We start from the raw sequence: 24,893 nt of genomic DNA on the forward strand, positions 1-24,893 counted from the left end.
ATATTTCTATGAATTTTAAAATAACAGTTTTGCTCTCTTTGTCACTCTCTTGCAGATTTCCTACTCTTAGATTCATCCCAAAAAGATTCCTGCTCTTTTTTTCTCTTAAAAATTCCATTAATGTCCTCTGCATGCCCTTTCTCGATAAAAAGGGAAGCGCACTCCCTCCGATTATGTCACTTTTCGAGTTCATGCTTGAACAACACCGCCAGGACAAATCGTATGAGATTATTAAAACAAGCATAATAGATTGAGCATAGCCTGACCTGCCTGAAGGATTGCTCTGTTTCTTGCCTCTCCACTTTTTCCACCCCATCTACAAATATGCTAACCGAGAGCTCCCCGGCGCACACTCTGCTATGGGGCGGGGCGATCCAATAACGGGCATCTGTGGAAACATGAGAGGCAGGACAACGTGGTCGAAATGAAGAAGAGGAGGAGGAGGATGAGGATCACTGCTGAGATGTATTCCACATTTCAGATTCCACAGTTGGTCATGGAAGACCTGAGCCTTCCAGGCTCCTGGAAGTTCTATTCTGAAGGGGACCCGTTTATAGTGATGGGTTGCAGTTTGATGTTCGTATTTATTATTTATATGCTCATTTTTACACTACAACGAGCACAATGCTCTCATTTCGAAAAAGATTCACTTCCTTGCTTCCCAAAAAGTTTTTGCTCTCCTCTCCATCTAATTGACCCTGATTTTAATAGATTTTAATGCTGAGTTTCTTTCTCCTTCTGTAAATCCTCGTAAATCCCTATGGACCCTTGATTTGACGTCTTCTTGTTTTCCCTTCTGTTCTTGTCTCATTTAATCCAATTCTCTAGAAATCACAAGCAAAGATTTTCTCGTTTTTTTTCCAGAGCCCTGCTCGATTCCCGATTCTTATTCAAAGCACGTCTCCAGATTTTTGAGTTCTACCATATAGTATCTTTTGCGAAATGACCACAGAGCATGTCTCGAATGTCTACTCCGTTGAATCATTACTCTCCAATGTTGAAAAAGCTAGTGTATCGCCAACAGGTTAGTTGAAAACTTAAAATAAATTGGATTGTGATTCCTTATTTGTAGAGTCGGTTGATGATAGGAATGATTTTCTGATTTCCGAGGAGATCATGACCTCCTGGCAAAGGATGGCGGCCTCTTTCTCCTTACAACAAAAGTTATTCATGATCCAACAATGTAAGTCTAACAAACTAAAAATCAAGTTCCCTCCACTAATCGTTGCTTATTTTCATTTTCAATTCAGCGGTTTCACGACCACCGCCTGTAAACATGTTTGGCAATTTCCCACTCGGATTTTTGAATGCTCCCGTTTTCTGGCAACAGTATATTAGAAGTATGGCAATGGGGATGGTACCACCAACAGAGTCGCCGCCAGGTTAGACCGCAGGACTTCAGAATTCATATCACCAGTAAAGTTTCGTTTCAGCAACAGTCTGGAATCGCACGCCCACGCCTCCAGTTGAGATTAAACCGTTTCATTGTTCAAAGTGTACGAAAGTGTTCTCCACAATAGCAGCTCTAGAAGTATGTTCTTTCAGATGACGATGACTCAACAAAACCGTTGGATTTTCAGCAGCATCAGCAAGTGCATAATAGTGATAAGCAGTTCGAGTGCAAGCAGTGTGGGAAGACCTTCAAAAGGTATATTTTGTTTCGAGATTTCTGTAGTAAGAAAGTTTTTTTTGTTTTTAGGTCGTCCACATTGTCTACTCATCTTCTGATACATTCGGACACCAGACCTTATCCATGTGAATATTGTGGAAAGAGATTCCATCAAAAGTCGGATATGAAGAAGCACACCTATATTCATACAGGTGAGTAGAAGGGTGTATGCTGTCAGTCAATCCGTATAATCCCAGAAAACCAATTACTAGAAATCTCAGTTTTCTTTACCTGACTATCTGGTAGCTAAATGTCAGATTTCTTACTGTGACTTAAATTCCATATTTATTCCGACTCCCCAAACCATTTTTTTCAAACAATTTCCATTCCCATTCCAAATTCCACCAATTCTTTCCATTTCTTCGAAAAGCTTTTTTTCATCCCAACTCATTGAAAATTCCGCCCTGAAAGAAGAGAAATCGTTATTCTGGTTTATTATGAATCGAAAAGTTGTCAGATGCGTGTGCCTCCTCCCGGCCCATGCTCGTCTCTAAGTATGATTGATGAATCAGTATGAAAGAGGCTCCCCGAGTCATGTCAAGTCATCTCGACGACTACCGTTCCGCAACACAAATCAAAATTGAATATTAAATCGCGTTTTTCTCCGTCAACACACATATTCTCTCCTCGTTTTCGTTTTCTCTGATGCAGTGAACCACGGCGAGCATCGCTCAGCTCAACACAGCTTGAAATGAACAAATTCAAATTTCTGAGGAGAGATGTCAGAGGTTAAGGGGATGAGCCACAGAGAGATTCTTTGAATGACGTTTGAAAATTAAACACAAATTAAATCTTGTATGCTGACAAGTCAAGCAATCCTTGACATGGGGAGAAGGGGAAGGGTATAAAACTTTAGGATTCCGAAATTGGATTAATTGAATTGAAAAGAGCCAAACAAATTGTTCTGTGAAAATAAAATCTAAGAAAAATGCTCTACCGGATAATTGGTCCACATTAAACACCTGTATAGCAATTTTGATTTTTTGTGGTGTCGTTGTTTTCGATGGCATTTTCATTTTATATGAGAAACATCTATTTAATTCTACATATTTCAGGGGAGAAACCACATAAATGTACAGTTTGCGGAAAAGCGTTCAGCCAGTCTTCCAACCTGATCACTCATACAAGGAAGCATACGGGATTCAAGGTATACGATCTGCAGTCTCAGATTTTTCATAGTTATATTTTGTTTAGCCATTTGCCTGTGATGTATGTGGTCGGACTTTCCAAAGAAAAGTGGACCGTCGCCGGCATCGCGAAAGTCACCATCCGGGCCACCCGGAAGAATGCGGTTCGTTTTTCACTCAAATTTCAGCCAATCAAGGACATTATTGTGCCTTGTTCCCCCCCCCTCCTCTACAGTAACCCATTTTCTCCCCCATCGACCGTAACAATTGCAGTGTCTGCTGCTCAAATTTCATCAGATCTCTCACCGAAAGGATACATGACACCTCCGACAAGCAGCGGATATCTCGACTCGTCCGATGAATTTCTCAACGTGTTTAGGCATGTTCACAAACACGATTGTGCAATCAAAAACCGTTATTTTTGCTTTTTTTAGATTACCCGCCGAGCTGCTTGCGATCAAAAGTGAAATCGGTGAGGAAATGGAGGATGAGGCGGAAGAAGAGGAGGAGAAAGTATTGAACTTGAGTGTGTCATAGATATCGGTGTCTACATATGTGAATTATCAAAATTTTCGCTTTCAACTATTTCAAACTCACATTTTTGCCTGTAATACCTCAACTTTTCATTTCACTGATCATTTTCGGATATTTGATCTCCCATGTCATTTCTACCGACCTCTGTTTTCTACTAAATTATGCACTGATTGTTGTTTATACTTCAAAAGGTCAGTCTGTAAATACATATCTGTTTTTTTCTCTTAAATTTGAATAAGTATATAAATCCTACCTATTATGAGTCTGCTTCATGCTTTAATTGTATTCTGACTTTGAAAAAACGTTTTTGTTTAATCCTGTCATATTTCAAACGCTGTCGGTGACTAGCTTTATGTAATAAATTTTTTGATTTTGGCTCCAAGAAAATTATTTTCCAAACTTCCGGTTGCCATACTTAGTCATCTATATGAAGCCTCAGACGAGCTTTTGGAGTCAAAAGCCAGGGGTTTCGGAGGAGAAGATTACAAGGACAAAGGAGCCCAAGACACTCGGAATTAGGTCATTTCGTGTAACTAACATATAGCATAACCTAATCACAAAGCACCTACCAAGAGCCACAAAAGATGGGTGTTGAGGGATTTTCCAACTGATGCAGTGCAAGTAATTAGTTTGGAAATGAGCAGTAAATGAGCACGAAAAGAAAAGACGGAAAAGAGGACTTCTGGTTTTGGGAAAAAGGCACAAATTTGAAAACGCGAGCACGGGATTTGGTACAATAACATTGCGGCTTACTAGGGTTGGCGGGATTTAAAATATTTCTAAAGGGTTTGCAGTTATTGGGATTGCGACTTTCTCATAAATGATGTGAGTGTATGATTTAGAATATAAAAAACCGATAATGTTAATTATATTATAAGAAAGAGAAACACCATGATATGGTTGTACAGTATCGTTGAAAATGCTGGTAACTTTCCTTTAGTTGTTGGAAAATTGCGAACTTTGATATAAAGTTTGTATTAAACATGTTTTTTATACAAGTTTGCAGTAAACTGTTACATTTCAGTGAAATAATATATTTTTGACTGTACTGGTTTCAGCGGAGAGAAGTGAGATTTTGAGATGTCTACTTTTACAGACAGTAAACCCATATAAAAAGATATAGTAAACTACAAAGTGCAAATTTAGGTGTGAACTAAATCCCTCACAAGATTTTGAATAATGTCACACTTTCAAGTAAGTTTTTTCAACTGAAAACACAGAAACGTTCTGGACATTTTAAACTGAATCTGTTCAAAAACTTTCCAAAAAAAAACAGTGACTCAATCTTACATTATTTTAATAAAATTTCCTTTATTTTTCACAAAGCTTTCCAGTTCTCCAGTAAATTTTTTGTTTTGCAAAACACAGTTTATCACCTGGAGCTTCAGGTATTTACACTGTAGACACCAACTGTATTGGCACAAATCTGCAAAATGGTAGAAATTATTTCCTTATTGATGAAAGCATAATTCTATTAACAATATTTACAGTCAATTCAACACTTTTCAGAACAAAATTTTTGTAACCGTTAACCTGTGAAAAATTCGCACCCATTCTAACTTGTCTGGCATGGAAACCATGAAGATTTTTCAAACTTTTGAACTGTTTCTTTTTAATTTTCGAAACAGGTTTGTTCAGTTAAAATCGTTGTGAATTTCCTATTAGAAATCATGATATTTGGCTTTGAACTCACACTTCTAGAGGCGTCCTCTGATAAATTATTTTGATAGATACCGGTATTGAGAGTCCATAACTGAACACTGAACTTTTCAAAGAATTACCATTGCGCAAATTGCGTCTATTTCTCTTTATAAAGCAAAGTTCAAAGGCAAATTTTTGCCACTAAACGGAAATTGATATCCGGGCTCTCTCAAAAGTCACTTTTCAGTTTATTTGACGGTCTGATTGGTTATTTCGACTCATAGATAACTTTATAAACTTACAGAAATTTTCACCTTTTTGTGGTTGTTGAAAACTGAAAGTATGTATTAACCAACAAGTAGAATATTTCGTATGATGCACCAATCAAACGCAATTAATAATAATATTTGGACTTACCACCCACCTCCAAAGTGCAGCACAGGTGTTTTCACCAGCACAGATTCTTCAATATCATAGAATCTCACGATCATCGAAGTCTGGTCTCCTGTTTAATATTCATGATTTATATTCCAGTCAATAAATAAATAAAATTAAATTTAAAAAAGTCTCGTAAGCAGATTTTGAAAACGGATTTATAGGTTTTCGAAGGTGCTCTTTCGAGCTGTGCTATTATTTTTTCTTGACATTGCCCCCGAATCAAAAGGTTTCTTTGTCAGTATTGTCAAGATCAATTGTGACATGCGCAATCCTTATTAAGCCATCTACGTCACCATTAATTGAAGATTACGGCAGCTGTTTGCGATGCAACGTGGATTATACCGGTACTAGAGTCTTCTCACATCCTCACAAAAATTTTGGTGGATGTACCCTCCTTCATTGTATTTGCTTCGTTTTCTTTGTTGCCTGTCACCCATCAATTATCACCGTGCACCCACATTTGGTTTTCTCCCGTTTGCTTTTTTTCTCAACAAAAAACACTGTCACAGTACAGGCACTAAGTGACTTCAATTTTGATTGTAAAAAGTAAGCTAAAAATAAGAATCTATGAATGATGTACTGTAATTGCTCTTATTCATTGGCTTCTATTCGCTTGTTTTTGGTTGAATTTGCCATCGTTGGTTTTTATATTTTGTAAATAGTTTGTATTGTTGAAAACTGTGCTCTTGCTCCTATGAGAATTCGATTTCTGAAGTTGCTCAAAGTAAGTCAAAACATTTTGGGTTAGGTGAATGTTTATAATATCAACAACGTTTTAACTTGAAAAGTGACAAAAAAATCTGCACACCAAACCAAACAGTTGCTCCGGAACACAATTCTTTGTCTCCCTCGGCTGTCCAGCGGACCAGCGAACCCGCCTATTTACTGGTGTATTATGCATGTGTAATATTGGTCTATGTATAACAAAGAAGAAGGGAGAGACGCGCATCCCTCTTAGAAACGCAGATATATCAAAAAGATGCGAACAGATGAGATATGTAGGTCACCCGTGAAATTCAAAAAGAATCGCGAAAACAATTCATTGAGTAATTTGAAACCGAGAGGTAATTTTTACTTTTTTGATAAACTTATCAGCAAAAACCGAACCAAAACTAAAAACCTAATCAAAAATGCGAATTTTTACATCATAAGATTGTGTTGTGACCACTAATGACGAAAAAAGAAAAGTAAGTATACGATATTTTTGTTTATATTTTACATTCCCTGCTTAACACTTTCTGTTCTTTATCAGAATTTTTCAAAACATCAGAAATTGTACCCACAATGTTCTCTGATCACAAATTGTGTGTTCAATATCACAAGTGAAATTGAAAATTGAACTAGTTCGGTCTCTTCCAGTCACAAACTTTTCTGAAAATATTTGTTTACACTTTTTCTCGAATTTCCAACTGAATGCGAGAAAGCAGGTGGAAACGAAGCAATCGATCCACTTTTGTCATGCGACTCTGCTTTGTGGTCCGTTCACTTGACCTCAACAGCAGGTAGGCTGTCGTATGACAGGCCCCACGCAGCAACTGTGCTCTATTGCACATATTTCCCCCTCTCACATTCTGTTAGTTTGTACAAACGCGCGCTCATCGTGTGCACAGCGTCCCTTTTTGGTTCTTTTCTCTCCCTTTTCTTAAGAAATAAGGCTCAATGAGAAAATGTTTTTTGTAACTAACAAATCATAAATTTTGATAAGAAGCGTTTGAGTTGCTGCACAGAAGTCGCAGTTTCATCATGACATTTCTTATATGAGTGCATAATGGAAAAAGTATGAGACTTTTGTGTTTTACAATGGAAATTAAGAGACCGAGACGATGAATACAAAACTTTCATCATATGTCGGTAAATGACATTATCAGTTGCGATAATCGCTTATGGTTTTAGGAGTGATAAGACGAAAGAGTGTGTGTATTTAGAATTATTTCTTCTTTTGCTGAAAAAAAACTTCTCTCACTTTCACAGTTTTCTTCTTACATTTAGTTAGAAGAAAAAACTATACTTTTTCATTTCTCTTACAAAAATCCAAGACTTCTTTTGTTTATTTTCGTTCCTCGTGGTTTATATACAAACAAATGAGAAAAACAATTTTTGCAGATGCCCTCGGACACCGAGGAGGTCTGTCTGCAGCAGTCGGGGACAGGCGTCTACGAGAATGTGGTTTATTCAAAAGAGTAAGTCCATTTTAAATGTTTAAATTCAAAATTTCAAATAAAATCGTGATTTTCAGATCGGCTGACCGAGCAAAAAGATATGCAGGAGAAGGAGGTAGCCGGAAGACAATCGGAAGGTACTCAGCGGCGGTGCAGAACTTAATTCCCGTCCGCACAACTGAAAAGTGAGTTTTTTTTGCAATAAAAGTGGTCATGTGACCAAATACTGTGTGGGGAAATGTTAGGAAATGTTTAAGTACAGAATGACCGTTTTTCGCAAAAAGTGGAAATGTTACTACCTCATATAACAGACGGCTAGTTGTGACGCCGACAAGGATTTTGTAGATAACTCCCTAAATCTCTACACCGCGCCGTTCAGGCAACTGGTGTAAACTAATGAGTCATAATCGAGAAAAAACTCATTTTTTTCGAAAAAAAAGTCAAATTTTCAGAAACAAAAACAACGGAGGAAGCCGAATCGACGATGCCGGCCTCTTCTCGTTTGTCACCTACTCCTGGGTGTTCCCATACCTTTGGCAAGCAGTTCGTGGAAAACTGAACCGAGATCAAGTGTGGGGATGCAGTTTCTACGACAGCTGTGGGTTGAATATGGCGAGGTAAGAATGAATTTGTTAAAAAATTATTTTTTTAAACACATTTTCTTTTTTTTTAGATTGGAAGTGTTATGGGAAGACGAGAAAAAAGTGAATCCAAAGGACCCATCACTTTTCAAAGTGATCTACCAATTCATCAAAACCCGTCTCTGGTTCTCATGCGCTGTTTTCTTTTTCTGCTTGATTTTCGGTTTCATTGGTCCAACTTGCTTCATCCGACGACTAATTGCCTTCGCCGAGAACCCGGAACGTGATGAGAAGCAAAACATCGTCTACTCATACGGACTCGCTTTAGTTGCTGCTATCAGTATCGTCGAGTTCGCGCGAGTTGTGTCATATGGAGCGACATGGGCGGTCTCTTACAGGTTCGCCTTTTATTAGTGAATGCTGAATCGGCAATAATAATTTCAGAACTGGAATCAGAGTTCGTGGAGCTGTTCTTGCACTTCTCTACAAAACTGTGCTCAACGCTAAGGATTTGTGTGGAAAGACTGAACCGGATGTTATCAATATTTTTGCGAACGATGGACAACGCTTGTTTGATGCTGTTACATTTGCACCACTGGTTTTAGTTGGCCCATTGGTTCTTGTTGGAGGAATCGGATACTTGTTAATGGTTATTGGAAGATGGTCACTGCTTGGAATTTTGGTTTTCTTTATTTTCGATGTTATCCAGGTATGATTTCGAGTGTTGTATCAGAAAACATGATAACCATGACATTTCAGTTCTGCCTCGGAAAATCGATGGTCGCCTGCCGAAACCTTGCCATTGTGAAAACCGAGAAGCGTATTAGTTTGATGGGGGAAATTATCAAGTACATCAGAATCATCAAGATTAATGGATGGGAAGATGTGTTCAGCAAGAAAGTTGATGGTAATTAACAATTAGTGTTCAATTTTTCAATTTGTTTGAAATTCCAAAATTCCAGCATTCCGTCAAGAAGAAAAGGCTCAAATCCGTAAATCTGGTTATGCTCAGTCGTTGGCTATTGCTTGTGGACCTGTCGTACCAGTTGTCGCTGCTATCCTCACATTCCTTGGAGTCGTTCTTGCTGGAAATGATCTTTTGGCCTCGGACGCGTTCTCCGCTATCACTGTCTACTTTGTGATGTTATTCGGTATTCGTATGATTCCATATGGATCCAGATACTTGGCTGAAGCAGTGGTCGCACTCCGAAGAATCAAGGAATTCCTCATGCTGGAACAATACGCCACGTATCCAGTCACAAATGCTGAGGATACTGTTTTGTACTGCCAGGAAGCGACATACACCTACCAGCCGAAAGTTGAAAAGCGTAAGTTTTTAAATTGAGTCGATTTTTATTTGTTTGAGACATCTGATTTCCGGTTTTTAGCAACACCAGCAACACCAAGCGAAGCCGAGGCAATTCTAACGGAGCAAGCAGTATTCACCTCATATTTCGACAATTTCACAATTAAACGCGGTGAGCACATTGCTGTAATTGGAGCCGTTGGAAGTGGAAAGTCTGCACTACTCAAAGCTATTTCTGGACATGTAAGTTTTCACAAAAGGGCACCAGTCATATTTCAATTCAATTGAATTTCTTCAGATGTTCACCAACGACGATGCCATCTCAGTTGACCGCACTCAAACCGTCTACGTCCCACAGAAACCATGGATTTTCAATGGTACTGTACAAGACAACATTCTGTTCGGTGACAAAATGAACACTGAAAGATACTATAAGGCTGTGAACGGATGCCAACTCACTGAGGACTTGACGACACTTTCTGTTGGAGACAGAACTGAAGTCGGAGAACGTGGAGCTACGCTTTCCGGTGGACAGAAAGCACGAATCTCGTTGGCTAGAGCTGTCTTCCAAACCAAGAATCTCTACCTGTTCGATGATGTGTTTTCCAGTTTGGATAAAAGGGTATGTATCTAGTAAAAGGTCAGAGCTTTACTCTAATTACTTCAATTACTAAATTCCAGGTTGCAAACAAAATCCACGAGGAGATCATCCAGAAGCTGTTGAAAAAGAAGGCATTAATGATTGTAACTAACAACATGGAACTTCTTCCTTACTTCGATCGTGTCATTTTCGTAGAAGGAGGAACCATTGTGGCTGATGGAAACCATGACAGTCTCTTTGAATCAAATAATGACTACAAAACATTTGTGAATGCTTGTCAAACCTACCAACAATCCTCCGGCACTGTTTCTCCGATTGGGGAAGCTCCAGCGCCTACACTACCTGGACTCGACGTTGATGCGCTGAAGAGCTCTTCGGAAAACTTGAGCGCCGGGGATTCCGACAAACTGATCACTGAAGAGGAAGATATGGGAAATAGCACAATTTCATGGTCGATCTATATGTGAGTTTAACTAAAAATGGAAATCTTTGGAGATGCGGCTTTCAAACGATCTATACATTTGGTTATGGGTACCTTTGACAACGTGGAGTTCATTTCACGCATCAAAACCGGCTAAATGTCTCTGCGAGCCAAATATTAAACTCTGAAACTTTTTATATGGCGAGACTTTTTCACATGGAATTCCAAATCGGGCGCATATACGACATCGGCCCGTTCCATTTGTGTTTCCCAGCGGTTTACCTGTGCTCGCACGTTGCAACAATGAAAACATCTTTGTGTATACTATTTGCCGATTTAGAACTCCATGTGAATAAGCTTAACCATATGAAAAGTTTTGAGAGCTCGTAACTCGGCTCACAGAGAAATTTAGCCGGTTTTGATGGCAGCAATGTACTTCCCTGTAGTCGAAAGTACCAATAACCAAATTTATAGATCGTTTGAAAGCTTCAAAGACATTTCTTTTTAAAATCTCACTAATCACCATAAATTCATTCCAGGCAATACGTTCACGCTGCCGGCAGATGGCCAATCTGGGTTTGCCTTATCATTGGATTCATTATCAATGTTGTGTCAAGCATTTTCTCCACGTACTGGTTGTCCAGATGGTTGAAGAAGGGTCACGATGAAACAATAATCTATGAGAATGGAACTAACTTCTTGCAAACCAGAGAAAGTTTGGCTGATAGCCCTCACACCGGATTCTACGCTACAGTATACTTGGTTTCTCTCGTGGTGCTCACTTTCTCTGGACTCTTCAAGGCTTGTGTGTTTGTGAAGGTATCGCTCACTGCCGCAACACGACTTCACGATCAAATGTTTAACTCACTCATTCGCGGAGCCACCAGTTTCTTCGATTCCACTCCCACAGGAAGAATTCTGAACAGATTCTCCAAGGATATGGATGAAAGTATGTTTTTTTTCTCAGTAAACAATAAATAAATAAACTTTTTCTAGTTGATGTCAAACTTCCATTCACCGCCGAAGTATTCCTCCAGAATATGATAACCTGTCTGGGTTTCCTTATTGTAATTGTTTCCGTCTTCCCAATGTTCCTCATTTTTGCAATTGTACTCTTCGTGGTTTTTGTCATTTTTGTGTCCTGTTTCCGTGCTGGTATCAGAAAGTGAGTTTTAAACTGATCGTAACAACCTTTAAATGATTTTTCAATTTTCCAGCCTTAAACGTTCGGAACATATCTCGCGCTCGCCACTCTACGACCATGTCACTGCTAGTTTGGAAGGAATGACTACCATTCACTCGCTTCAACAGAGCAACCGCTTCTTAGACATCCTCAAAAAACACCTCGACTCGAACAGCGGTGCCATTTTCATGTTCCAATCTGCAATGAGATGGTTAGCTGTCTGGCTGGATCTCCTGGTTGTTGTGATGACGGGATGCGTTGCACTTCTGACAGTTCTCCTTACTGGAACCGTGTCACCAGCTGATGCCGGTATGGCGATTGCCTTCGCAGTGCAGATGAGCGGAATCTTCCAATTCGCCGTCAGAACTCAAACTGAATTGGAAGCAAAGATGACAAGTGTGGAGCGTGTTTCTTACTACGCTAAGGTATGTATACCTAAACATTTTTGAGGTTGAGGAATGTAAACTATAATGTTTTATTCCAGAACATCCAATCAGATGGAGACTATAACACTCCACGCGGAGTCGATGTGTCTTCCTCCTGGCCTGCCAATGGTCAAATCAACTTCTCTGAAGTTAAACTTCGCTACAGACCAAACCTTCCACTCGCCCTTAATGACATCACTTTCGAGATCAAGGCTGGAGAGAAGGTTGGAATCATTGGAAGAACCGGATCAGGAAAGTCTTCTCTTGGAAACTTGATATGCCGTCTCTACCCAGTCACCAACGGTCATATTTTCATCGATGGAGTTGACATCAGCACCGTCGGTCTTACTAAACTCCGTCGCGCTGTGTCCGCCATCGCCCAAGACCCCTCCCTATTCTCTGGAACCATTCGTTTCAACTTGGACCCCACCAATGAGTACTCGGACTCACAGATCTGGGATGCACTTGATAAATGCTACTTGAAGAGTGTCGTGCAAACGTTGGACAAGAAATTGGAAGCAGAAGTGGGTCATGGAGGAGACAACTTCTCTGTTGGAGAACGCCAGTTGTTCTGTTTGGCTCGTGCTCTGTTATCCAACTCTCGTATTGTTATCCTTGATGAGGCCACCGCTTCCGTTGATGCTGGAACCGACAAACTTATCCAGACAGTTATCAAGAAGGTATTCGTGGATGCCACCGTTATTATTATTGCTCATAGACTAGACAATGTGCGCAACATGGACCGAGTAATGCTTATGAAACACGCTAAGCTAGTCAATTTTACAACACCGCAAGAAATGTTCAAGGATGATTGGTCGATCTATAAACTTGAAGACAAAGGTAATTGTTATATTCTTTTAGGAAATTCAACAAATCTAATTTACAGATGACGATCAAAATTCTGCAGTAGTCGTGGGGGAGAACAGTGAGAACTCAAACTCAATGGAAAAAAGCTCCCAAGGCAGCAGCGAAGAATCGGATGACATTGTAAAAGTGGAGAACGATCAGAAAGAAGGATCAGATGATGTGGTCCATGTGGAAAATGATGATGTCAGAGACGACACTTCAGATACCAAAGAAACGAGCAGCGACACAGATTTGGAAGTTGTTCAATGAGAAATCTCTCATTTTTTGCTATTATTGAATTTCTGAGAATGCGGGACGTGCCTCCCCATTTTTTTTCAATTTTTCCCCACTATCCCTTCTCTCGCTGTTATTTTCCGCTTTCTGTGTTCCAGTTTTTTTTTCCAGTTTCAGTCATCAGAAACTATCCCTCCACCCCATTGCTCTTATTTTTAATGATTCTCATGCTACTCTTTTTATGTCACCCTTTCTCAGTTATCACACTTTTTTTGACGGAACCTTATTCTAACGGTCACACAACTTTTTTTCTCCCACATTGAATTCTGGCTTGTCATATTTTGATTCTTAAAACCCATCTAGTAGATTGCAACCTCGTTACATGTAATATTTTACTTAATACTTGTACTTTTTCCCTTGAACGAAAAATTTTGATTTACTGGAATACTGTATCACTTGATAATAAAATTTTAATGCTTTGATTATTTTAAATAAATCATCGAATTTTGAAATGCCAAATTGTGAACAAAATACTTTTGATTTTTAGATTTTGCGCTTCTGTCGTAATTTTTTGTTCCAAAATTAGCATAGACCCATTTTTCCCTTAACTCCTTCCATTTCCAGTGTAAACAAAAGTAAAATAAAACACCGAACATTGAAGACGGCATTTATGAATTAATCAAATAGCACTTGATACACCTGCCGCCATTAACGTCACTTTTTTGTCTCAGCGCTTTTTTCCGCTCGCCTTAGTCACGTAATTAATTGTATTTATGGTAGGATCGAATATAAAACGAATAAATTTCTTATTTCTAATAACTTTTTTTACTTTTCCAATTTCCAACACTTCCTCGGTTAGGAAGTACGTGTCTGTGAAGAGAAGACCGAAAAAAAACAGACGGACAAAATAATTACCCCCGAAGACTCAGAAGCTCATAACGGTCATTTTGTTTCGCTTTTTGCTGCTTTTCCTTTTACCCGTTTAAAGTTGAAACTGCTCAAGACAATAATTACAAGGTTTGCTAGTCATGAGGAGCAGAAGTACAATTGGTGTGGTGTCGTAAGTAGCGGCGAAACTGTTTTGCACTTTTCTGTAAGCTTTTTGGTGTTGGGGTTGGGTAACCCATATTTTTAGAATGGTCGTGTCGCGTGACGGATTGGTCATTTGTTACCATTCATCCGGCAAAAGATTTTTTCCCTCAAAAGAACGAAAAATGACATTGAAAATGTATGGAACAGCATGAAAATCAGAATTTTAGATATTTCCTCATTGTATTTCTTCCAGGAGGTTTGTCTTTTCTTTCTCTTCATTTATCTAAAAATTGGAATCCTATGCATCATTCTTCCTTGTTTTCCTTTTTTGCAGATTAAAAGTGTTCCAGTTCAATTGGTAGGTCCATTTCCTTATTTGATTCAATTTCGATTTTTTCGATTTTTTTCTTCCTATAAATGAATTTTACGATAAACTTCATTACACGAGTTGTGAGCTAAATAATTGTTATATTGAGTGCTGGAATGTGGGAAAAGTGAAAAAATATATTATTTTCAACTTGAAGAATAATAATAATCGAGTTGGTAATGATGATGATGAGCTTTTAGATGGAGAAAAATAGATTAGAATTCTATTTTTTTTCTAATTTCCTTCGTCTCGTCGCGCCTCCAATTTTTTCTACCCGTCATCTACCAGAGACAGGCAAAATAGGAGAATGAACTAATTTGATGAATTTTATAATTTCCGCGAGAGAGTTAATCATCATGAAACAGAATTTGAAATGGGTTCTTTTTGCTGCTGCTACATCATCTTTCTTTCACTTTTTGCTGGACTTTTTTCTCTGTTTTGTAGCCCTTTCTCGGAATGTGTGTCCTTATAATTCATTTGGGAGAAAAGGACGACTTGTCAAGCATATTCGTTTCAATTACTCTTGGGAAAACACCAAAATATAACATGGTGGGTCGACTTTTGAACTTACGGGAATTTTTACTTCTTATTTATCTGCTGCTGTGTTTTGAGCAGGAATAGTCACTCAAAAAATAGCTTTCATTTGATTGTCGGTTTCCGGATTTACTTTTCTGAGAAATCCACTATTATTTGTAACTTTTTTGTTCATTCAGAACAATGCTCTTTTTCACATCATGTAATCATGCATCTGACAGTTTTGTCCTATTAATTTCTTTATTTTAGAACTGATTCACAGTAAGACCAGAATAAAAAAAGTATCTGCTAAAAGTGTATCATTCTTTGCCAACTCAATGTCAAGATGACAGGAAATTGAACTTCGTCGGGAAATAGAAAATGAGAGAAGTCAAATGAGGGGCCTCCGTTCAGAATGTTAATTCGAATTGACTTGAGTGCTTGCAAAGTCCACTCGAGACATCTTTGACGTTTTGAGAAGCTTGATTGTCACTCCCTGAAGCTATCATAGTGTATCTTTCTGTTTTGATCTCAATTTTTTAGAGCAGCCTGATATTTTTGTGTGTCTAGTTACTCAGAATCTTCTGCGATTCCAATAACGCTTAAACAAATTTCAACATTTCACTGAAACCGCATTCTGGAAATCGAGAATATAATTTTCTATTAAAATTTTGCCCAGTTTTCGGAATTCCTATAAGTGACGGGGCAAAAAAATAAGAGGTGTAGTGAGTGCTGGAAAACACCTGCCTGAAAAATTTGCATAAATTTAATTATTAAATGCCTGACGACACGCTATTAGATTTTTTCTTCTGTTTTTGATTTCATTCCGGAAATAAAGAATTTTGAGAAGGATAGATTTTGTTCCGAGATAGTTGAACATCGTGGTGGATGTTCGGAAAAACGACAGTAGTGAGAAATTATTGGCTTCTAATAAGATTTTCACGGCCGGTCTTTCTCGTTTTTATGTTTTTATTCATCGTTTGTAGATGTTCATGCTCATGTGGGGTAAGTCGGAGTACGTAGACTTTTGAATAGAAATATTAATTGTATTCTGGCATATGACAATCCGATTAAACTTGTGTTCTTTGAGATTTTCTTCGTCTTGTTTCTCATGTATCCATTGACGAGGTCCCCATTTTCATTCCAGTAAAATAAAATTCCATAGCCATACATATTTCTCAATATTCCTTCTCTGTGTTCTGAACTGAACTCATCCAGTCGCATCTTCAGACCACCACATCTTCACATCTTCAGATGAGAACCAGAGAGCACGCCTTCAAAAAAAAATGAGGCGCTAATAAAGGGAGTCTTCAGAGATGGACTAGTGTCTTCAATGAGTCTTTCATTTTTTTGGTGCTATGTTTCTGTTTCTAATTTTTTCAAGTGTCCCCAAAACTATTCTGGCATTTCTGAAGGTGTCATTTTTCTAGTTGTCTAGCTAGAAAGGATTTCTTTCAAATTCCGATTTCTTGTTTCTGGTCTTATATCCGTTCTTTTAGCCATTCTTCTTTTAAGTAATTTTTCAAGTAATTAATCTCAGAATGAATACCACTTTTTCAAATTTGACCTACTCCGCAAACCGTGCATCTGCCATGAGCCAACTCTACTTCCTTGTGGTTCATCAAACTGTGGTTATGACTGTTTCCCTACTAGGAAACCTATTCCTCCTGTTCGTCATCTTTCGAGGAAACCATGTCATGAAACGACGGGTGTCACCAGTGCAAGTGAGGAAATGAATAGCGGTAATTTTGTAATTATAACATAATTTATTTCTTTTCAGCTTCTCATAATTCATACATGCGTTGCCGATCTTCTCTTTGCTCTATTATCTTTAGGCACGGAAATTTTGACGTTGGTAAGTAAGTGTGATGAGTTCGTGGAAATGGGAATAAGAGCTAAATATAGAAAAATTACCATCCCAATTTTTAGCTGACCTATCCAAACTACTACGGTTCCAACTTCATATGCAAGTTTATGAGATATGTCCAAATGTTCCCAATGTATGCCAGCCCATTCCTCTTGGTTGCAATCAGCGCAGACCGTTACCAGGTGAGTGATACAAAATGCATTTCAAAAAAAATCAGCAGTTGGTGATTGATATCATGAACCAAACATTAATGCTAAATACCAGTAATACAGGTGAAAATTTTTTTCATAAATGGAAAAAATCACCTGTAATATCATATTTTGTTCCGTGTTTATGACTATGGTTCTGTTTTCAATATTTGGTTTGTGTGGGAGATTTGTGAGTAAAACACAAGGAATTACAGTAGTAGTAGCCATGCTCAACATTGACCATCCCTTTCACTGAATATATTAATCTTGCACCCCAATTGACTACACTCATCTATTCAGAAAGTTCAAAGATAGATATCTCTGGATGTTGCAAGTATCAAATATCTTTTATTCAAAAATTCCCTTTGATGGGACGGACCCCCTGTCAAAAAGTCATGTAAACATGTTTTGCAAGCATAGGCTCCCTCTCCCTGTTATTTTGGATTGTGTGTAGGAAGAGAAGAAAAAAACGGAGGAGGGGAAAACGTAGAGCTTCAATTTCCACACGTCATAGGTTTATGTATATTTGCAAGTTCCCTTCATATCTCTCTCTTCCACTCGAAGACTCAAGAATCAGCCTGATATAAAATATAACCTGACTAATATGAACTAGGAGAAAGATATCTTTGAATTTAAACTTCCGGGATAAAAATAGAAACTAGACGTCTTTTATTCCAGGCGATATGCCGTCCGTTGGCTCACTTCCGCTCATCACGATATCGTCGTCCAAATTGGATGGCTGCCATCGCCTGGGGCCTCGCATTGCTGCTCTCCGCTCCCCAGTTCATTGTCTGGGGCAAAAACCCGTAAATTACTTTTTTTTTCTCGCGATGGAAGGATAGAAAAATGAGTGGAATTTTGTTTTCAGACGGACTGGAAAGTGCTCAACAATTTATGGATCTCACAGAAACACACTGAAAAATGTCTATGTTATCATGTTCAACACGCTCGCCTGGCTTCTTCCGTCCATTTTCGCCGCTATTTTTTATTGTAAGAAGGAGAAGGAAAAACAGGGAACAAAAGTACAAGCATTTCAGATTGCGTTTGTAAAGCAGTACGCTTGTCATCCACCAAATCAGTGCGCGCTATGGATAGTCAGAAGAAAAACGGAAAACACTCAACGTAACTAAATTCAAGCAGACAAAAAAGATTCAAACATTTAATTTTAGTGAGGCAACTGACAACTACATTGAGGAGCTTAGAAAAAAGTCGAAAGGGTTCCGCCAGCAAATGTCTGAATTCGACCGAAAACGCGTTCAGACAGGTATGTGCTTACTAGGGGAGATCATGGAGTCAGTATGGAGAAATATGTCGTGACCTATATAATTTAAAAGCTGATAAAGCGCTGATTTCAAGTAAATAATTAGCTTTTGCCTTTGAGACCTGGCTTTCGAGAAAAATATCCAAATGTTTTCTTACTTTTTCGAATGCCAGGCCTTGTGGGCAAAAACATTATATATATATATATATATATATATATATATATATATATATATATATATATATTTGGAATCAGCATTTTCTCAGCTTTCCAATGATATAGGTCATGTCACGTATTTCCACACTGACTCCATGACCTTCCCAAGTTAGATGCAAAATGATTTAAATGTCTTGGATTTCAGTCCGCCTCACTATCACCATTGTCGCATGCAACTTCTTCCTTTGGATGCCATTCTGTGTCATTAATGTTATACAGGCACTTTGGCCAGAGATTTTACGTGAGTTTCTTGAATTTCTAAATCATTTCTAAACAATTTTTTATTTAGATTCCATGTTCATTTCCTATGTAGCAATTTTGGGTAACCTGAACTCATGTCTGAACCCGTGGATTTACATTCTGTTCAATCGGTCACATGTACGGAAAGCGTTGTGTCAAACCAGACACACGTACTCAGAAACAACAACTAAACGGAGTTTTGAGAATTTTGGTAAGAATATATTAGTGAGATTTTATTAAAAACGAACAATTTCTTTTCCAGAATGTTCATCTACTGCTACAATGAATAATAACAACAACCGTTCCAATGCAAAGTACAAGCAAGTGCACCAGAGATCCTACTCAACCGACTGCACTTCTTTGAAAACTTCAACGCTGTCTTAAATGATAATACACAGTCTTTATTTCTTTCAATTTTCGTTCACATTTCAATAATACAGGCATTTTATTAATACAATTCATTTTTGTTTTCTTACACTTTTTTCTTGAGAATTTAGTTTAGTTTTTTTTTCTTTTTTGAAGTTTTAAACGTATCTACATTATTCACAACAAAAGTGGGGTAAATGGGAATGATGTCAGAGAGAATGGGGTGAAAAAATTATAATTGATGTAATTTTAGTTTATAATTTCAAATAGTTATTAGAGAAGTATAGGCGAACTTTACACGTGATCTCCAGTTTCGGAGGTGACCGACTCATTTTCCTTGATGACAGTCAATTTTTCTATGAGAGTGTCGGCAGGCACACCACGGCGCACGGAATCTTTTCTGAAATTATGGTATTTGCAAGAATTATAATCAAGACTTTTACCAACCCAGATTTCAGCGAACTATTTCTGGAGTCTTCGAATTTTTTCGAGTCGCTATCAGTTCCTCGCTTTTCACCGTTTTTATGAGCATCTCGAATAGTGGAATTTTTCGTAGATCTTAAAATAATCAATAATTAATAATTTGTTTTATTGTTCCCTGTGTAGTTGGTACCCACCTCGTGTACATAGAGAGGGGTGTTGTTGGTTGCCCCTTCACTCTAGCTGGTTTTGTGATTTTCTTGCAAGTGATGACGTGAGCACAAATACTGCGGATATCAGGGTTGATAAGACAGTAAAAGTAGAAATTCATGGCAAACTTGGTAAATTCTAACAAGTTGACCACAGCTCGGAAGATCTGAAAATTAATTGAAAATTGTAATTTTAGCACTAAAACGGGGAAATGAGAAACCTGGAATCCAACATTGTTGTTCTTAGTGTCCGCTACCAGAATAGTTAGCGGAGCTGCTGGAATAGTGCACACAAAGAAAACTATGACAATTGCAAAAAGCAATATGAAAAGTCTCTTCTCTTCCTTTTCACTTTTCTCAAACATGAATTTCTTTTGAGAGTTTGCCAATCTTTCCATTCTATCCCGTTTTGTATTTCTGTAATTTTTCTATTCGCACATTCATCACCTATATTACTTACCTATAAGTAATTAAAATCTTGATGTTGAGAAATGCGACGAGGAAGAAGGGGAATATTCTGGATATGAGTTCGCGAGCAGTTTCATAAATCACAAACCAATCCGGTCGTTTTGCGTCACAAACGACGTATGGACAAACGGATACCAGAAAACTCTGAAGAAACATATTGCAGCTAGTATTTTAGGTATCAAACACCATTACCTCTGGAACAAGTTCTGAGATATCGTGAACATTTTTCTTGACGGCCCATGGTGCATAAATGCAGAAATTGAACATGTAAGCCAGTGCAAATAGTACATAACATATTTTTCGTGATCTGAAAATTACTACGTTGTCTTATCCTAAATCTGAGTCCCAGTACCTTAAGCCATATGCAAATGGTTTGCACACCGCCATATACTGAGACAACGTGAGAAACACCACAATCCAAACACTCGAACCCATTAGTGCGTTTGCCTGAATAGTGATTATCAGTCAAATGACCCGTTTCTTTGTTAACTGTACCAGTGGAAACCCAATGTGTGCATAGAAGAAGGCAGATGTTTTAGAACAAGCACGAATGTCCAGCAACCACATGATCATTGGTATAACAGAGAATTGTGTGAGCTGAAAGAAGAAAAAAGTCCAGGAATTAAAAGGATGCCTATTTGAGAATGTCTATTGAAACCAGAAATCAAAATCAGAAGGGGAAAATCCTTTGTGACGTAACACTAATTAAGGCTGATGCAACTAATTAGTTTTAATTGCAGAGTTGACTAAAATAGACAATTTTCTAGAACAGGAAGTATTCAGAATATATTCAGAACGTACCAAATCTGTCATAGCCAGCAGTGTTAGGTATGTGTATATAATTGAGGACTTCCGTAGCAAGGGATGTGTTAATGTGACCACCGTAAGAACATCACCGACAATACCAAATATGATGATGAATGGAGCAATATATGCATATGTGATCTGAATTTTTTTGTTGGGTTTTTTCTTCTTCTCTACATTTCCCAATGTCTCAATCTTTGAAATGATGAGAAAACTGAAAACTGTGTCATCAAATAATCGAAGCTAACAAATTGAATTTGTAGTCTCTAGACACAGTAGTAGTACTCACAACTTTTCATGTTGTTCCATGAGACAAAAAAAACGAAGACATCTCTTTTTCCCCCTATTTTCTCGCTATTCGTTTCTAACCTTATTTATGTTTGAAGTGGCTTCTTCCCGTGGAGAATGACTCAATAACGTTGAGAAATCAATCGTCTCGTTTTTCCGTAGAAATTGACACAAATGATGAGACACGGCCATCGCGCCTCAGTTTTCAGTGTTTTTCGTCGAACTGAGGTTTGGTGAGAAGTCGATGAAGAGATGAACGAAGACGCTGGAAAAAAGAAAAGAATAGTTGAAAATAGAAGAAGAACGAGAAAAAACAGGGTAAAGGATATAAAATGATGTTCAAGATTTGAGATTCAAGACTCTAAATCCGAGGAATATGCAAAAAAGGTCTAGATCATTCAGTGTTATGTAAAGTGTGGGGAAATGGCAAACGTGGACGTGGAACTAAAAAAGAAAAAAACTGGATGATTTCATCGGGTGTAACTCTGCAGACATTTGATTCCCGGAAGTTGCAGGTTAACTGGAAGCAGATGCTTTCAAATTCAATTTTTCAAAGTTTTACTAAGTCATTCCTAAATTACTAAAGTTTTATAATGTCTTTCTTAATAATTACTTTTCAAACAAAAAAATTGAGGACTCATACAGAAAGTGAGTTAGGTCAACTTTTGTTTTTTACTACTCAAGTCTATTTTTGAAGAAAATCTGAACAGGTCAGAACAAATGAATCAACTTCGTCATTTTAAATAATATGTAGTCAAATTACGTGAACCAGTTGGGTTGGGTTGTAGTTTTGTTGCGATGTTATTTAAAATAGAAACTGAAATTATTTCTAGCTGAAAGAATATAGACAGTGGGTTTGGTTCAGGAAAGAACTTGATTTTCAACAGAAGCTTTTTTATGTATTTCTTTTTCAAAAATATGTAGTAATTTGAATTGTTTTTAAATGATGTAACATTACAAAAGAACAACTATTTTCCAAAATGCAAAACCGATTCAAAAAGTGACCGTACCTTCTTGATCTCTCAAAAATACTCAGATGGAGAAAAAAAATATAAAAGCGAAAAAATTTTTTCCTCCTCTCTTGTCCGACTTCATGAAACCTAACCCCTAAGGTTAATAAAATTCCAAAAAATGAGATTCTAGAGTTTTGTCGAATTGAAGTGGATATGCGCTTCTTCTCAAGAGTCACGGAGCGAATTCAAGTGTCTTCCCCCTGCCTTTTTTAGTGATATAACGGCATAAATCTTCTATCCTCCTACCCGCGCATGCGACAACTTTTGCTCTTTCTCTGTCAAGATGACAAAATAATGATTGGGTAGGTGAAGATGAACGAAAAAAGTACAAACCTTATATTCCAAATGTGCTGCAGTAGTGTTGTGTTACAAGGTGCTAATTTTCATGTTCACAATTGAAATGGATTCTGAAAACAAAACAAGTTTGCGTTTTTTCTAGAAAATTATTGGAAAGAATTGAAATTATTTGAAGGGAACCGAGAAAAACAAACGAGAGATGAAAAAAAAACGAGGGATAGAGTTTCGTCATAACGTTTAATTGAATAATCTAGAAACAACAAGATGTGTACAAAAAATGAATTTTTTTGGCTAGGAGGTTTGGTCCAGTCTTTTCTTGGAATATTTTCCTTCCAGAATTTTTTCCAAGAGAAAGAATCTCAGAATGCACAAGATTCTGCAGATTTAAATCCTAAATCCACAAAATAAAATTGAATGACTACGTTGGTTTAAGAATAACTCGCGGCGTTCAAATTGTGCTGCTTTATGTCCGAAACAATTAAAACACGAGGAAAGCCTTCCCCACCACCTGCCAGATGAGAAACGCTGAAGAGCTGTGTGTGGAACGACCGATGGAGAATAGTTTGACATCAATCAATCTTCGGAAGCTAACGCTTAGTTGTAGACGACGACGGCGACGTCGAAGTCGGAACCGGAAAGAAAATGGAGCATGCAGGCAGACCGGGTGTAATTGAAGTGGAGGAAGACAGAAGATCTATAACAGTGTTTACATAGGTTATGGTTATGAATACTATGTCCGGAAACCTTATGGAATGAAACGAATAAAGCTAGAATACTTCTATCGAGAAATACAAATATTTTAAATAAAAATTAGCCAAATCTGTCATGACAAGGGTGTCATGCAAAAATCTGGCTTGCATCGGTCATAATTGCCTTAAGTAGTTTTTTACAATAATTTAAGAGAGTAAGGATTGCCTAAAATTAGCTTGATTTGAAGTTAAGACAACGACTTGGAAGTTCTAGATAGACAAAACAGGTGAAATTTATAGAACTCTGGTCAATTAATTAACTGTGTGATCATAATCATATATATTACATCCGTTTTGACATTCTTAAGTCTCACTTTTCAGTCCGAGTCTATATAAAAATTATAAGAAAACTTTCGTAGAAAAGTGTAGACCAGCAAACCAAGGACCTTAAGAAAAATTAAATGAGTGAGAGATACACTCGACGCTCTTCCGCTTTTGTTCTCCTTCCATCATTTTTCTTAGTCTTCATCATGTTCTTTTCTTAAACATAGGTCTTACACACATACACACATTCTTTTCCCTATTTGAGAGAAATAATCATCGTCATCGCGCTCAGAAAAAAGAGTATCTATTCAGGAAGCAAAGCTCTTCAAACCCTAATAAACGAATTGGCAATCTAGTCAGCCGTCAAGTGCCTTTCGAAAGAAGGGCTCCTTTTTTCGATAGAAGAAAAGGAGGGATATCAGTGCAAAACTGAATTTGATTCGGTTTTCGAATCTAACACGATTTCAATGTTTTTCGACATTATGCCTAGGTCTTTTGTTCTGAGAATAAGCGGCGAAATGTGATGATTCAGAGAAAAAGGAATAAAGATAGCTAGACGAAAACGGAAAGGAGACTGAAACTAAATTGTTCATTTCGAAATCGAAATCACCTGTCTACAAAAACTAGGACCTGAAACAATGTTTTCAGAATGAAATGAACCCGGGAAATTCAAAAAAGTATTAGAAAATCAGTAGCGCATACTGTCAAAGAAAATAATGATAACCAAAAACAGATGAATTTGGAATCGAAAAACAAGATACCGATATAGAAAGTCAAGACGACAAAAACCAAGAAAGGAAGGCAAAACGAAGGGCAGCCAAGTATTTTCTTTGTTCAAACGAAAAGCTGTAACACATTTGTAATACTCAAAAGGAGGTGTGGAGGGGGAAGGAGGGTGACAGACCTGTTATTTGTCCCATCAAACGACACAGTTCACTACTTGCGAAACAAGATAATGTATATGCTGCCCTCTGAGAGGCAAGAAAATAAGAGGAGGTTGTTCTTGCTTTCGCTTGAAGCGCCGAGAAAAGAGGAACAAGACAATACGTACAGAATTTGACCTTATCTGGAACTATAGCCTAATGAATCATGCTTACTGGGGGTTGATCATTGAAAAATGTATCCGATTTTTTGTTTGGTAGATACTTTCTAATGAAATATATAAT

The 24,893-nt window shown here is 37.8% G+C and overlaps 4 protein-coding genes across 4 annotated transcripts; 3 read left to right on the plus strand and 1 right to left on the minus strand.

Annotated features, from left to right (window-relative positions):
- Positions 1-942: 942 nt before the first annotated feature.
- Positions 943-3,333, plus strand: GCK72_025616 (uncharacterized protein; the record flags this gene model as incomplete). The annotated part of the gene is made up of 10 exons (XM_053736413.1): positions 943-1,024; positions 1,073-1,183; positions 1,251-1,382; positions 1,434-1,496; positions 1,546-1,648; positions 1,700-1,821; positions 2,725-2,816; positions 2,864-2,960; positions 3,070-3,175; positions 3,231-3,333. The coding sequence occupies 10 exons, from the start codon at positions 943-945 to the stop codon at positions 3,331-3,333; spliced, it is 1,011 nt and encodes a 336-aa protein (XP_053579979.1).
- Positions 3,334-7,512: 4,179 nt separating this feature from the next.
- On the plus strand, positions 7,513-13,201 carry GCK72_025617 (uncharacterized protein; the record flags this gene model as incomplete). The annotated part of the gene is made up of 15 exons (XM_053736414.1): positions 7,513-7,589; positions 7,646-7,753; positions 8,021-8,185; positions 8,242-8,547; positions 8,594-8,858; positions 8,909-9,056; positions 9,112-9,477; positions 9,538-9,698; positions 9,754-10,077; positions 10,137-10,519; positions 11,017-11,426; positions 11,474-11,642; positions 11,695-12,085; positions 12,145-12,925; positions 12,972-13,201. 15 exons carry the CDS (start codon positions 7,513-7,515, stop codon positions 13,199-13,201), a joined length of 4,284 nt encoding a protein of 1,427 aa, XP_053579980.1.
- A 3,417-nt stretch (positions 13,202-16,618) lies between these two features.
- Positions 16,619-19,233, plus strand: GCK72_025618 (uncharacterized protein; the record flags this gene model as incomplete). Its single annotated transcript, XM_003106220.2, has 10 exons — positions 16,619-16,801; positions 16,858-16,932; positions 17,007-17,126; positions 17,811-17,938; positions 18,001-18,122; positions 18,170-18,254; positions 18,302-18,396; positions 18,755-18,850; positions 18,899-19,060; positions 19,112-19,233. 10 exons carry the CDS (start codon positions 16,619-16,621, stop codon positions 19,231-19,233), a joined length of 1,188 nt encoding a protein of 395 aa, XP_003106268.2.
- Positions 19,234-19,509: 276 nt separating this feature from the next.
- GCK72_025619 (uncharacterized protein) lies at positions 19,510-20,747 on the minus strand (the record flags this gene model as incomplete). The annotated part of the gene is made up of 7 exons (XM_053736415.1): positions 19,510-19,615; positions 19,663-19,773; positions 19,833-20,011; positions 20,066-20,261; positions 20,305-20,456; positions 20,505-20,619; positions 20,665-20,747. The coding sequence occupies 7 exons, from the start codon at positions 20,745-20,747 to the stop codon at positions 19,510-19,512; spliced, it is 942 nt and encodes a 313-aa protein (XP_053579981.1).
- Positions 20,748-24,893: the final 4,146 nt, after the last annotated feature.

The sequence above is a fragment of the Caenorhabditis remanei genome, chromosome X (assembly GCF_010183535.1).
Source record: "Caenorhabditis remanei strain PX506 chromosome X, whole genome shotgun sequence".
Lineage (NCBI taxonomy): Eukaryota > Metazoa > Nematoda > Chromadorea > Rhabditida > Rhabditidae > Caenorhabditis > Caenorhabditis remanei.